Source organism: Aotus nancymaae, unplaced genomic scaffold (genome assembly GCF_030222135.1).
Source record: "Aotus nancymaae isolate 86718 unplaced genomic scaffold, 86718_ANA_hifiasm-v0.15.2.pri h1tg000090l, whole genome shotgun sequence".
NCBI lineage: Eukaryota > Metazoa > Chordata > Mammalia > Primates > Aotidae > Aotus > Aotus nancymaae.
Window position 1 is genome coordinate 6584682 of NW_026988505.1, and position 15362 is coordinate 6600043.

The 15362-nt window shown below is 44.6% G+C and overlaps 1 protein-coding gene across 2 annotated transcripts in view; it reads left to right on the plus strand.

Moving 5' to 3' along the window:
• The window catches only part of TDRP (testis development related protein), a 51436-nt gene extending 36165 nt beyond the window's left edge, over window positions 1-15271 (plus strand). For both annotated transcript variants that reach the window (XM_012458698.3, XM_012458697.2), the window contains exons 2-3: window positions 10782-10885; window positions 12302-15271. In XM_012458698.3, coding sequence (XP_012314121.1) covers window positions 10782-10885; window positions 12302-12647 — 450 coding nt within the window. In that variant the 3' untranslated portion in view covers window positions 12648-15271. The remainder of the gene's footprint in view (window positions 1-10781; window positions 10886-12301) is intronic.
• Window positions 15272-15362: the final 91 nt, after the last annotated feature.

A 15362-nucleotide genomic window follows, 5' to 3' on the forward strand; every position in this document is an offset into this window, starting at 1 on the left:
AATTAAACCCCAGTAACAACTCTGGATGCTGAAGCTTATTGGAGCTTCCCGGTTGGTCAACACACTGGCGTGCTGGGTGAGTGACACACCCTGATTCCCTGGGAAGTGGGCACAGCTCTGTGCTTCCTCCTGGAGGTCACCTCACATGTGTCTAAATTTGGTTGCTTGCTCTGTCACCCAGGCTGGAGAGCAGTGGCACAATCTTGGCTCACTGCAACCTCCACGTTCCAGGTTTGCCCTTAGCAGTTCTCACCTTGACTTTTCCCTTTAGCTTAGTGATTTTGGAGACCGAAGATTTATTTTCCTTTCACAGAACTTATGTGCAAGGGAAACAGAGCATAAAAGTTTGGAAAATTTGCAGCCTGACAATGTAATAGAAGAGAAAACCCATTTTCTGGGAAGAAATTCAAGCCAGCTGCAGAAATTTGCATGTTACAAGGAGCCAAATGTCAATCACCAAGACAATAGGGAAAATATCTCCAGGGCATATCAGAGACCTTTGTGGCAGCCCCTCCCATTCACAGGCCTGGAGGCCAGTAGGAAAAAATGGGCCAGATGAGCCAGGTCTAGGGCCCCCCTGTTGTGTGTAGCCTGGTACTTGGTGCCATGTCTTCCAGGCACTCCAGCTATAGGGAAAAGGGGCCAACATACAGCTCAGGTCATTGCTTCAGAGTATGCAAGCCCCAATCCTTGGCAGCTTCCACATGGTATTGGTCCCGTGGGTGCCCAGAAGTCAAGAATTGAGGTTTGGGAACTCTGGGTAGATTTCAGAGGATTTATGGAAACGCCTGGATGTCCAGGCGGAAGTTTGCTGCAGGGGCAGAGCCCTCATGGAGAACCTCTGCTCAGGCAGTATGGAAGGAAAATGTGGGGTTGGAGCCCCCACACAGAGTCCCCACTGGGGCATTTTCTAGTGTAACTGAAAAAAAGGGCCACCAGCCTCAGATCCCAGAATGGTAGATCCACTGACAGCTTGCACCATGCACCTGGAAAAGCTGCAGACACTCAATACCAGCCATGAAAGCAGCTGGGATGGCAGGGGGGGCATACCCTGCAAAGCCACAGGGCTGGAGTTGCCCAAGGTGGTAGGAGCCCATCTCTTGCATCAGCATGAGCTGGATGTGAACATGGAGTCAAAGGAGATTATTTTGGAGCTTTAAGATTTAATGAGTGCCTCACTGGATTTTGGACTTGCATGGGGCCTTTGGCCTTTTTGTTCTGGCTATTTTCTCCCATTTGAAGCAGAAACAATTACCCAGTGTCTGTATTCCCATTGTATCTAGGAAGTAACTAGCTTGCTTTTGATTTTACAGGCTGATAGGCAAAAGGGACTTGACTTGTCTCAGATGAGACTTTGAATTTGGACTCTTGAGTTGATACTGAAATGAATTAAGACTTTGGGGAACTGTTGAGAAGGCATAATTGTGTCTTGAAATGTGAAAAAAAAAATTTGGGAGGGGCCAGAGGTGGAATGATACGGTCTGGCTCTGTGTTCTCACTCAAATCTCATCTTGAATGGCAATTCCCATAATCCCCATGTGTCAAGGGCAGGACCTGGTGGGAGGTGATTGGATCATGGGGGCGGTTTCCCATATGCTATTCTTGTGATAGTGAGTTCTCATGAGATCTGATGGTTTTATAAGGGGGTCCTCCCCCTTCACTCATTTGCCGTTTGTCTTGCCTGCTGCCGTATAATATGTGCCTTGCCTTCTGCCTTCCACTGTTACTGTCAGTTTCCTGAGGCCTCTCCAGCCATGTGGAATTGTGAGTCAATTAAACCTCTTTTCTTTATAAATTACCCAGTCTCAGGCAGTTCTTTATAGCAATGTGAAAATAAACTAATAACACATATTATCTGTAGCACTCTGTCTTCAAGTTCACTTAATTTTTTCTTCTCCCAATTAAAATCTGTAAAGCCCCTCTAGTGGATTTTTTTTTTTAATTTTATGTATTATACTTTTCATCTCTAGAAATTCCAATTCGTTCTTTTTGATAATTTCTGTCTCTTTACTGGCATTCTCTCTTTCATGCAACATTGCCATCATACCTTACTTTACTTCTTTATCATACTTTCCTTCAGTTTTGAGAACATATTTATAAGGGTTCTTTAAAGTCTTCTGTCAAATCCACAAACCTGGCAGTTTGTGTTGCCTGCTGTTGCTTTCTGACATATGGGTTATACCTTCCTTTAGGTACCTCAAAACTTTTTGTTGGAAACTGGACACTTTATATATTTTATTTTTAAACTTTAAGTAGTACATGTAGAGGTTTGTTTCATAGGTAAACTCATGTCACAAAAGTTTGTTGTATAGATTATTTTGTCACCCAGGTATTAAGCCTAGTATCCATTGGTTAGAAACTGAGTATTTTGGATGATACATTGTAGCAACTCTGGGTACTGACTGTTCCACCTTTCACATTCCTGCTGTTGTTATTTTCTTCTTTATTTGCTTAGTGATTGGCTGGATTATTTTAGAGACGTCTACTCTCTACCCTGCCCCCAGTGGTGTTTAGCTTCTGATGTGGCTCCTGGTGAGGCAGGGCAATATTGGGTGTGGCCCCTCTTACTTGGGATGGCAGAGGTGTGAGCAGGCTTTCTTCCTCTGTCCCATACCATTTGCAGCTGCTAAAGTCCAGTAATTGCTGCTGATTGGTCCTGGGGCATACATTGCTCTACAGATGAATCCAATAAAACTGTGGTTTATTTGAAGGAGTAGTTTGAGGTACCTGCTTGATATTTGGGTAAGAATCCTTCTGACCCCAAGAAGGATTCTCCCAGCTATCTTACTTCCTAGCTCTTCCCTGAACGCCAGCAGCCTACAGGTTAGCCTGCATCTGAATCTCCTCATATGGCTTGCTCTGTGGCCCCACCCAGATCTCGTCTTGAATTGTAAGCCCCGTAATCCCCACATTGCTGAGAGAAGGAAGTGATTGGATTATGGGGGCGGTTTCCCCCACACTGCTCTCATGATAGTGAGTTTCATGAGATCTGATGGTTTTAAAAGTGGCAGTTCTTCCTGTGTACACTCGTACTCCCTCCTGCTGCCTTGTGAAGAAAGTGCCTGTATTGTACTGGAGCGAGCATAGAAAGTCAACACCAAGACAAAAGTATGCCAAATTGCAGGGTCTTTATTGCCGGCGGCCACGGAGGAGTTGCATCTCTCCAAACTGTGGCCCCGAAAGGAGGGTATTAAGACCTTATTTGCCCTTAAACCACCTGAGAGTGAGGGTGAGAGGCGGGGGTGGGGGTGAGGGGCTTCAGACATTCCAAGGGCCAGTGGATTCCGTAAATCATCACCTCCTGGGCAGAGATGAGGGTGAGGGGCTCCGGACTTTCCGAGGGCCCGGGGACTTTTGTCACTCCAATTGTTACTTAACGGAAGTCAAGATAAGCGTTAATTTACACATTGTCTGGGTAGTGGTGGAAATTACAGACCTTAGTTACTTATTACAAGTTGCAGGAGCCAAGATGGCATGGGTTTGGACTGCTTGCCTGTCACATTAGGGTCACAGAGAGCAGTTTCCACAGAAAGCCAAGGTATGGTATGCAGTTTTATGGAGCTTTTTTTTTTTTTTTGGAGACGGAGTTTCGCCCTTGTTACCCAGGCTGGAGTGCAATGGCGTGATCTCGGCTCACCACAACCTCTGCCTCCTGGGTTCAGGCAATTCTCATGCCTCAGCCTCCTGAGTAGCTGGGATTACAGGCATGCGCCACCATGCCCAGCTAATTTTTTGTATTAGTAGAGACGGGATTTCACCATGTTGACCAGGATGGTCTCGATCTCTTGACCTCGTGATCCACCCGCCTCAGCCTCCCAAAGTGCTGGGATTACAGGCTTGAGCCACCGCGCCCGGCCTATGGGGCTTTTACCTTGTCACACCTGCTTCCCTTTTGCAGTCCCAGGTATTATACTTTATAGCAGTATGAGAATGAACTAATACCTCCCAATTGCACTTTATCACAAATTCCATTGCTCGTAAGAGCTCCTGTATGTTTAAACTTCTCCACACTCTGCAGATGAGGTGGGCTCCTTTGGGAAGAGAGAATGTCTTCAACAGCTCTGAAGGCTAGTGCTGGTCCATAGCTATCTGCTTTATGTCCTGCTTCTCCACCAGAGAAATCTCCCAGCCAGGGCGCTAGAGCTGGGGATGGAGACAAAGGCAAGCTGCTTTCTGAGTGACAGTACTGCTCTGGGAACTGAGCATTTGCTGTAGGGGGCAGTCCTCTCAGCTTGCTTCTCCTGGGGTGGAACTATCACCTCTTGAGCCCAGGAAGGGCGATCAGGGCTCCACTGTTTTCAGCACAGCACATGCACAGCAAGGCCTCCTTCCTGTGAGTGGGGCTGGAAGAAGGGAGCCCTCACCTCTCTATAGCATTCAGCTGGGACTTAGCCTTAGCCACAGGCAGCTGGGGACAGCATGTGAGATGCTGAAGTCCCCAGCATGTGAGATGTTCCTCCTGGGATGAAAACCATCCCACTTAGAGCTGGAGTGAGAGGGAGCCTGTGCTGTTGGCTGTGGCTGTCCTGAGTGGATTCTTCCCACCCCTGAGCGGGAAGGGTGAAAAGGGAGTAGTCTTGGTTGCTCATCTTCTGTACCAAATGTTTAAGAAGTTTCCTGAATAGATATTTCTTCATTTACTGTTTGCTCTTTGGAGCATTTCCAGAGGTCCTACATGTTTTGTTGTTGTTGTTTAAATAATTTCAATTTTTTGCAGCATTAACGGGGAAATCCTGCCTGTGTGGTAGTGGAGAGCGGCCCTGTGGAATAGACAAGGAGGGAGGGGAGACCCAGACCCCCCGGCCGTTAGGCCACAGCGGTGTCCATGCCCACCTTTCCACACAACGCTCACTACCTTGCTGCTCAGGGCCCCCATCCTGGTTGGCACTGGGTGAGGCCAGCAAGTTGACTTTGGGTGTGATTTTAGGGTTTGTGTGGCTGCCTCTGGACCCTGCAGTTTACAAGTTTTTCACGTTCATCTGAGGGTGTTTACATAGCAGCTCATGATTTCCCTTCTGTTAACGCACAAGCCTGGGCTGTGAGAATAATCACTTTTCTTACTGTTGTCAACCTAAAGCCTCAGTGAAGCACTGACGGATATCACTGGTTGCCCACACATTCCCCCTGCTTTGGCTGGAGTAGAGCATCAGGCCTTTGTGGGAAATGGGTGGAAGCTGATGCAAGCTGACACTGGCTTCTGGCCATGGGTTAAGTTCCCATCTGAGGTATTTCTAGCAACCCTCCTGCACCTGCAGGCTGGATTTTGGTTCGCAGTAGTCATGGATTGTGTTTCTTCATTAGGATTGCTTTGTCCAGTTCCATAAAAACAGAAGAGAAATTTTACACATCTTCAATACTGTGAAAAACATTATTTATCCTTTTAAAATATCCTTCCCATCCCTGTTTCACAAGACTCATAATGAATCTGTCATTAAAACTGCTTTAGCACTTGATGGCAGAGGTATTCGTAGACTTGTATGGTTAATGCACTTACAGAACTAATCCTTTTCAGTTCTTTACAAACCTGTTCAACAAAAGAATATTTGTAACAAGGAGGGCTATAGCAGGCTGTTTTAGGTCTGTGAATCCATTTGCAAGTAGGCGGTATTGCTAGTTTTTGGTTTTAGATTACGTAAGTAATTCTAAATGTGTGGATTAATGTTTGTTTTTATCAGGCGTACAAAATTATGTGAAGGTTATGTGTATTGTTTTTGTAAATCGAATATGAAGTCATCTTGTATGAAAGATTTTCATTTCATCAAAATACCTTGTTAAAAACGGTATGGAAAGTAAAAGAACCCCTTTCCCTATTCTCCAAACCCTTCTCCATGTAAGTAATAATCATTATTAATATATACTTAGCCATTTAGTTTTCAAATATGTATCTTAAAAAGGACATAGGTGAAAGTTTTTCAGAATGAGAAATGATTAATGCCCCTCATGAGCTCAGAATGAATTTATAAGTCTGGGTTCTGAAAATGCGAATGAGTGGAGAACACACCTTCATTTGTCTCGATGACTGTCTTGAGTGCCAGTTTCTGGTGTGTTCGAACTTAACTGGCATCAAGATCTTCAGATTGACTGTTCTGAAATAAGTGGCAAAGAAGTCTGTTGACCCAAACCGTAACCTGATGATCCTTACAGGAATTGCCAGTTTATGAAACAGGGCTGGAGTGGTGACTTCTTATTCCCAAAACCGTAGATGTTGAACACAAGGGTTTTAAGGTTTGGACTGTCTGTGTGCGAATCGGGGTTTGTAGCAGAGCCCAGAGTCTGTCTCTTTGAACATTCTGCAAACTGGATGTTTATTTCATCCCTCCTAAGGGGAAGGGGGCTCAATTCTCACTTCACTTGGTGAATGGGTTTGTAAGGGGCCCCTGTTTCCCCTGACTGACTTCAGGACTCTTGAAATAAATAACTTATTGCTGCATTCCCAGGTTAAAACTCAAGGAGAAAGAAAACACTACCTAAAACATGCTGTCTGGAGCATATCAAAGGAAACACAAGACCCGCTGCTGCAGTGGGGCCTCTTCTGAGGCCAATCCTCCTTTTGTTTTTAAAAGATAGGGTTGCAGAAATTAACAGGAGGAAAAACAACTCCTGGAGGTGACATGGTCGGCATCTGACAGATGAGGGAACTGATCAACCAGTGAGTGACAGGGTTGCCGTCAGAACCCAGGGCAGGCTTGGGGTGGATTGGGTTCTGGTGCATGGCTAAGGATTCCGTGTTGCTGTGTGCTGAGGTGGACGTGGGTTCTGCTGCATGGCTCTGGATTCTGTGTTGCTGTGTGCTGAAGTGGACTTGGGTTCTGGCGTGGCTCTGGATTCTGTGTTGCTGTGTGCTGAAGTGGGCTTGGGTTCCAGTGTGTGACTTTGAGTTTTATGTTGGTGTATGTTGATGTGGGTGTGGGTTCTGGTGCATGGCTCTGGGTTCCATGTTGGTGTGTGCTGAGGTGGGCATGGATTTTAGTGTGTGACTTTGGGTTCCATGTTGGTGTTTGCTGAGGTGGGCATGGGTTCTGGTGCATGGCTCTGGATTCTGTGTTGGGACATGCCAAGGTGGGCATGGGTCCCGGTGCATGGCTCTGGATTCTGTGTTGGTGTGTGTTGAGGTGGGCATGGGTTCTGGTGCGTGGCTCTGGACTCTGTTGGTGTGTGTTGAGGTGGGCGTGGGTTCTGGTGCGTAGCTCTGGATTCCATGTTGGTGTGTGCTGAGGTGGGCATGGGTTCTGGTGCGTGGCTCTGGATTCTGTGTTGGTGTGTGCTGAGGTGGGCGTGGGTTCTGGTGCGTGGCTCTAGATTCCGTGTTGGTGTGTGTTGAGGTGGGCGTGGGTTCTGGTGTGTGGCTCTAGATTCTGTGTTGCTGTGTGCTGAGGTGGGGGTGGGTTCTGTTGCGTGGCTCTGAATTCTGTGTTGTTGTGTGCTGAAGTGGGCATCGGTTCTAGTGTGTGGGCTTAGGGACCCCAGAAGTGCTCTTGAAACCTGCCGCTCCTCCCAGCTGCATGTGGCCATGATCTGCCACATAGTGGATGAGTGGTAGTCTTGCAGCACTTCTCATGCTCACACCTCGATCCTATTCATGCACCTTCTAGGACTTCAGCCTCTTCTAATTGCTCACTTGGCAGTGGAGAGGAATTCCCTTGTGTGTTCTCCATGGAGGTGCATGTTAGAGCAGGGGCCCCAGAGGCGGGTGGTGGGATGAGCCTCATCTCCAGGGTCATCTGATGGGATGTGCAGCAGCTAGCCAGGTGCTACAGGGAAACTGGTGTGGTCGGTGGAGAACACACAACTGAAAGTGTGGGTTCTACTGCCAGCCCAGTGTGGTGTCCAAGGGGTGGAATTCCTGAAAAATTCTATGCAGAAATGGGAGATGAAGGGAAGCTTGTCAGGAAGAAGCCTGGCCTCTTCAGTGTGGTGCGGGTGGTGATTGGCTGTGAGTGGAACTGCCTAGCCGGTGGCCAGATGCTTGAGTGTGAGATTTGTGGGGCTCAGACTTGAGACTTCCTCATCCCTAGGGCAGGTGACGTCAGAAGGAAGAGGGAACAGTTCCCTCTGCACATTGCTGCACTACCTAGAGGATTAGGGCATTTCTGTATCCCACAGTAAGAACGAAATGGAAAAGAGAGATTTGAAGGCAAAGAAGTGGAGATAAGTTTGAGCCACTGGGCTAGCAGATACCCATAAAAGCAGCAGGGGTGTTGGTATGCAGAGGTGAGCTGTGTGCAAGCCACGTGCACTGACTGCGGAGAGTGTGTGTGGTGTGCGTTGGGGCTTCTGAAGATTACATTTTAAGATGCTTCTTTGGGTAGTGATTTTATATGCTAGAGTGTTACAGATTTGCCTTTAGATCTGAGGCCTAAATTCAGATTTCTTATCTGCCTTCAACTCTTCTTTTAATCACAAGTTAGTTCTATAGGAGATGAAAGAGTCAGGTATTGGTGACCCAGTGGTGTTAGGGCCTCAAGCTGTATCCATTTTACAAACATAAAATTCTTTAAAATTAAAAAAAAAGTTTAGAAAATGAATACAAGTCTATATTAAAAGTTTCAAATTTTAAAATTAATAAGGAAAATAATGAAGTGTGTGAAAGCCGTATTTTAGGATCACATCTCGTGAGAACTCACTATCATGAGAACACCAGGAGGGAAATCTGCCCCCGTGATCCAGTGACCTCCCATCAGGTCCCTCCCCTGACACATGGATTACAATTTGACATAAGACTTGTAGGGAATACAGAGCCCCACCATGTCACACTTTTAGGACATGCAGTTGATGTGTGGAGCAAATAGCATCTTGGGGTGGTGATGGCAGATGAAGACAAGAGGTGGGAAGTCCGTGGACAGGTGAGGCACAGGCTTGTGCCTAATGGTGTTGGGACAGGGCAGGCCTGGAAATGGTGAACATAGACATTAGCTCAAGCCCCGCTTTGCTTCCTGGCCATTTGCATGAGCCAAGTTCCTCAAGGTCATGAAGCTTCACTGTGTCTGTCCCATGGAACGTTGCTCAGAGTGAGGGATGTGGTGGGTGGGGATTGCGTCGCACAGTGCTGGGTACATAGTGACTGCACATGGTCCTTCCTCCAGAGTCCAGATGGGTCAGCATATAGAACTGTGTTCTTCATTGAGACCTCTCGATAGGATCCTACCACATGCCCAGTCGCGTCATGGCCCTGAGCATCAAACATGATCCTTTACCTGATGTGTGCACAAGTGCGCCAAAGCTGTCAGCATGACATGGCTGTGCAGTAGGCTTTTGTGTAGTGTGTGATGTGGAAAGCTGATACCTGGTACCCAGTGATTTTTGCTGTGATGATTTCTTTGGCATGGGTACTGCCATCGTGCTCCCATCCTACTACCTACTTCGTAAACACTCACACCTCTCCAGTCACAGCTGATGGAGGGCCTATCTCCCGGTCTGTAGGTATGGACCTCTGCCCAGACGGGAGTAGAGAGTCTGGCCTATGGGAAGTGAAAGCGGGACTCCTTGGTCCCTGGTTAGTTTTCAGGGATATCTTGGCACCTTACCCCTTCCTGAGGCTGTGTTATGCCCTGGAGACCCCAGGCATTGCACCCAGCAATCACTGGGTTACCTCAGTGGTTGGTTGAATTGTATTCATTATCCTTCTTTCATATCAGTGTCTTCCCAAAGCCTCAGTTCAGCTTTCAGGATTGCTTTATTTTTGTATTATATTTTTAACAATTCAAAGTATTCTAATGCTAGCTCCACCCCATGAGAGACCCTTCCCAGACCTAGCAATGTGATGATGAATCCTGGGGAATGTTAATCAGTGAATGTGAAGGGCCCTCAACACTGGCCAGATTTTCAGGACGTGTTTTTCTCCATTCTTTCTTCTTAGTAATAGATTTCATTGCATCCACAATGCTATTAATTATATCTTGATTTGAGAAATGAAAAAGATTGTACAAAATCATTTGTTTACAGTCAACAAAATTATTTCTTCTCAGAAATCTACCCTTGTAGAGGTTAGGGCAAGGATCACTGCCTCCATGGAGATGCTGATGCTTAAAGGTAGTGGCAGAGTTTTTCCAGGGGACCTTGGAGAAGCCCCTCTTGTAGGGGACTTCTGATAACAATAACCTTCTCGAAAGTCAATCTCCTACATGCTTTTTGTTGTTGTTGTTGCTGCTGTTTTTTGAAATGGGGTCTTGCTCCACCAGGCTGGACTGCGGTGGTGAGATCACAGTTCTCTGCAGGCTTGACCTCCCGGGGCTCAAGTGATCCTCCACCTCAGCTTCCTCAGTATCTAGGACTACAGGTTTGCACCACCAAAATGGCTAAGTTTTTGAATTTTTTGTAGAGACGGGGGTCTCACTTGTTGCCAAGGCTGGTCTTGAACTCCTGGGCTCAAGTAATCCTCCTGCCTTGGCCTCCTAAAGTGCTGGGATTACAGGTATGAGCCACCATGCCCAACCCAATCTCCCAAGTTTTAAGGAGACCTAATTTTTACTTGTAAGGGAAGCTTCGTCTGATTTTAAGCATCATTTTCATACACTATTTTAGGCAAAATGTGATTATTGACTAGTCTATTACTAAATATAGATTCCTCAGCATCACTGATAAGCTGTTAAAGCTGTTAGGACCATAACACCAAAGCAGCTGAGGTGACCAGTAGCTAATGGGAGAAAACTGTGCACGCAGGTCTAGAAAGCTAACATGTAAGCTCTGCCAATTCTTTTTCCTAAATTTCAACTCCATGGTTACTGGAGCAGAAAACAGTTCTACTGACTGATGCTTTGACATTTTTCTTAACCTTTTATTAGGTTCAGGGAGCAAGTTTCCGAGGTTGGAAAGAAGTAACTTCACTATTTAATAAAGATGATGAGCAGCATCTCCTGGAAAGATGTAAATCTCCCAAGTCCAAAGGGTAAGTCATAATCAAAAATGACCATTTCAGGAGAGGGAGGAAGTCACTGAGGAGGTGGAAATGAAGATTTGATGGCATAAATACAGTGTAACTGGATGTGCTGTGGGGCTTGATGAGTCTGTTTCCCTCACCCCTCCCTCTTTCTGTCCCTGTTGAGTGGCAGGCGGTCATGGGGTTTCATGATGTGTGCTTCGGGGTTAACATCCCCCATGCGAATAAACAGAAACGAGTTGTGTTGTTCGATGGAAAAAAAAAAAACTACCTTGGATAAAAGGTTATGAGGATCTCTTGGCATTTTGAAAGGTTATCGAAAAGTGGAAAAGAACTTAGAATTATAAATTGAACTTATTAGCCTTGAAGCAGACTGTAGCCACAGTTAAGTTTCAGGGAAAGAAAAAACCAACACTTAAAAATGCAAAGGATTGACTGGTAAACTGTAAAAGATTTTAGAAAATTGTATAAATTTAAATTGACCTTGCTACTTTATTATCAATGTTTCAGAATTTTAAAAAGTGTAAAGTTAAAAATATAAGTTGAGTGACTACCCAGTGATATTACCAATGGCCTATGTACTCTGTGTTGTGGAAAGTTGTTTGATTAGAAGATGAATCCTGGTGAGTCTACAAGTACAGAGTTCATTTTTGTTCGAGGATTGTGGGCCCCCTGGTCTGCTTCTCTGCACTTTGGTGCACTGAGGGCAGACACGTGGCCCTTCGTGCTGTGGTGGAGCTGTGACTTCACCTTCATCCTTCATCTGTAGAAGAATGAAGAGGATGGGGTAAACTGGTTCCCTGGTTGTCAGGTGACCTGCTAATACATCAGCATCTTGAAGGAGAGGGTCTGGACACTGGTGTTGTTAAAAAGTTCCCAGGTGATGCTCACGGACTGTCAGGGTGAAGAGCCCTGGAGGATCTTCTGTAGCTGTCGCTCGCCACCTTTTCCTTTTTATAGTAGATGGTGTTCTGAATTCTTATTTTTGTTGAGTAAATTACCTATTAAATGCTTGGCAGTAGCTTGGTATATTAATAATCCTATTGAAACGTGTTTGGTAAATTGAATAGATTTCCCTCGTTTCTTAATCTAGAGCCTCGATTCTCATAGATCTGATTTGCGCAGACTCTTGAGCACTGCATTCCCATTGCCTGGAGGATCTCTCTTGTGCGATAATACTTCCTTCTTTCTTGTCAGAACTAGTTCTCTGCGTGTGTATTGCCAAGTGGTATCCTAAAATATGGCTTTCACACACTTCATTATTTTCCTTATTAATTTTAATATTTGAAACTTTTCATATAGACTTGTACTCATTTTCTAAACACCTTTTTAAAATTTTAAAGAATTTTATGTTTGTAAAAGGGATACAGCTGGAGGTCCTAAGACCACTGGGTCACCAATACCTGACTCTTTCATCTCCTGTAGAACTAACTTGCGATTAAAAGAAGAGTTGAAGGCAGAGAAGAAATCTGGATTTTGGGACAATTTGGTTTTAAAACAGAATATACAGTCTAAAAAACCAGATGAGATTGAAGGTTGGGAGCCTCCGAAACTTGCTCTTGAAGACATATCAGCTGACCCTGAGGACACCGTGGGTGGCCACCCATCCTGGCCAGGCTGGGAGGATGACGCCAAGGGCTCAAGCAAGTACACCAGCCTGGCCAGCTCTGCAAACAGCTCCAGGTGGCGCCTGCGCTCGGCGGGGAGGCTGGTGAGCATCCGGCGGCAGAGTAAAGGTCACCTGACGGACAGCCCGGAAGAGGCAGAGTGAGGGGCTGTGTGGCGAGGGTGGCCTTTTATTAGTATACCATTTAGTTGTTGAGTCTTTTCTGTGTTAGAAAGAGAGTCTACTTTTTGCCTATATTTCATATTTGGACCTCTGTTTCATTGTTTAATGAACTCACACACACTGTGACTCCTTGGTGAACACGTGCAGGGATTGTACATTTGATTGCCTTATTGCAGAAATACTCACCCACTCAGTCCATCTTTTGCAGAAACTAGAGATGTGAATTTTTGATGCTGTCCTATCATACAACAGTAATGATTTGCAGTTTGCCACAAAATGATTTTCACGCTGCTCTCTGCTGTAGTTCTGTTTCAAAACTAGTGTACATACAGAAATTTTTCATGTATGTAGCACATATGTACCATCTGTGACACATGAGAATGCAGCAGTCATGCAGTTCTCTTTTGCCAGAAAATGACAGTCAGGAGGTAAGATGAATCTTCCTCAGTTGTGTTAAATTTCGTTTAACTTGGAAAATTAAACTTTTTATTAAATTAAAAGATATGTAAACAAATACTGGAAAAGCAAAGATTATATTTGGGTATAAAATGTCAGTATCTTCAAATGCATGCTCGTCCTTTGCTGAGGAAGGAGTCGCCTCTTGTGTGCATTGGATCGTAACAGTGGTTCTTTTTTGGGATTTAATTTTTACCTCTTTTGAACTTATAAATTAGTCCCTTTATTTTCTTAAAAAATTTGCTCTGTTTTTTGTTCACAGATTCAAGAAGTATGGACAACTTTTAGTCACTTGATAATTTTGTTTAGGAAACAGTCTCTTGCTCATTATACGGAGTTAAGACTGTGCATAGAACACTGAGGTACCTCTTTCATTAGGCTCATATGTTTGTTTTCTCAAAGCGAGATGCCTCTTGTGATTGGTGTTAGGTCTGTAAGGAGCTGTGTTTCCTCCACAAGAGTAACTGACGACCAGTTTGAGAGCATCTCTCGCGCTCCTCTTCTGTCTGCTCAGTGTCCTTGACAGTGTGATCCTGCACACTATCAGGTGCCAGTTGTATGTCCCCGGCAGGTCGGGTCATATCAGCGGGTGTTGCAGACATCTAAAGTAAAAGTGGTTTCAAAGAAAAGGTATGTTTTTCTTTTTTGTTTAAAAGCAAAATAAAACCTCCAGTTACACTGTGCATTCCCCTCACATAAAAACAAGACAAAAATCCTTTCTTGAGTTGCTCGGCATGCACTTCTGTGCTGTTCCATGTGTATGGATGTTCCTTGAGTTTGTTCCTGTGGAATAATTGAGTTTGCCTGATGGCAGAACACACTGCAGTGTTACCAGTGTCTGCATGTGTTTTAACGTAGAACAGTTTTACTTGATCTGTCATCTATCATGGCAAAAACAGCAATTTTGCACCAACCCAACCCTAACCTAATCGTCCATCCATCTAGCTAAAGCGATAATTTGTATCAATCACTTACACCTGTCACTCATCTGTATCTGTTCATCTGTCCTCTGTCAGTCAGTCATCTCTCAGTCTACATCTATCTAGCCATCTGTCAAGCTACTTTTTTTTTTTTTCAATAGAACAAGTTTACTTATCAGGTCCTGAAAGGGGTCATGCTTCAAATTGTGTTCAAACAAAAATTCCAGTTTGTATTAGAACCTTGAAATTGTGAAGTTATGGAGGTTTTCTTTGTTCCATAATACAGAGAAAAATTTATAATTTTTAGTATAACAGCTATATTGACAAATTTTAAGTTTCCTCAGGTAAATAGTTGTAACTCTCCTTCTCCCTAGAGAATTGCTTGCTGGGATAGTAAAAACATCGCCCATGTCATGGCTTCTGCAATACTTTCAAGCAGAAGTCAGTGTAGGGTTGTTTCTGGCTAACATGGTCTTGCTGCGCAGGAATGTAAACACTGTGTTTGGAAGTCTGGAGATCATACATGTGTAGGGAGATGGGGGCCACTGCCCCGCATTGTGGGGAGCTCTGTGGCTGTGATGGCTGCGCTTGCTGTGCCTCTGTTGGAATGCTAAGTGCCTGCAACTCACATCAATCATAGAATTGTGACGCATAGTTGGCAAAATAGTTCTTTATGCGGTTTCTCAAAATTTGAGGATAAATGCAGATTGGGATTGGAATATGCACTGCAAATCAGATTTTTCTTATCTACAAGACTAATGTAAAAATGATTTTTTCTTCTGTGCCTGATTAAAATAATTATGGTTTTTAATATAAATATTTATTTATGTGCTTTGGGAGAAAAATGATCTTTTCTTGAAAGAACCTACCAAAGCAAATTTGTTATCTTCACAAGTTAATGGGAGAATGTGGTTTTGATTTTGGGTGTCTGACTTATGTAGACACACAGCTTCCCTGTGTGAAGACAGTTGTCCTGTGCTCCTCCTACTGTACTTTTTAAAATAGGAAAGTCATGGGCTTCAGAGAAGGGTTCCTCAATGTTGAAGTTTTTTAAAAATAAAAGTATTGTTTTAAGCTCTTTCATTATCGGTTTGCATGATTATTGGCATCTGCTTATGATGATTTTAATCACTGAGAGCTAATGGCACCTTTCCTGACCATTTAGCCTCATTTTAGAATGCAGTCAACACATGTAGACTTTTCACGAATAAATGAACCACTTCAACCTTGGTTTTCAAGATGTGTCTTTTGCGTGTTTGAATGGCCTGTGTGTGACTGAGTCCTTGATGCAGAGCCCTCCACTCTGGAGGGAAACGTGGCA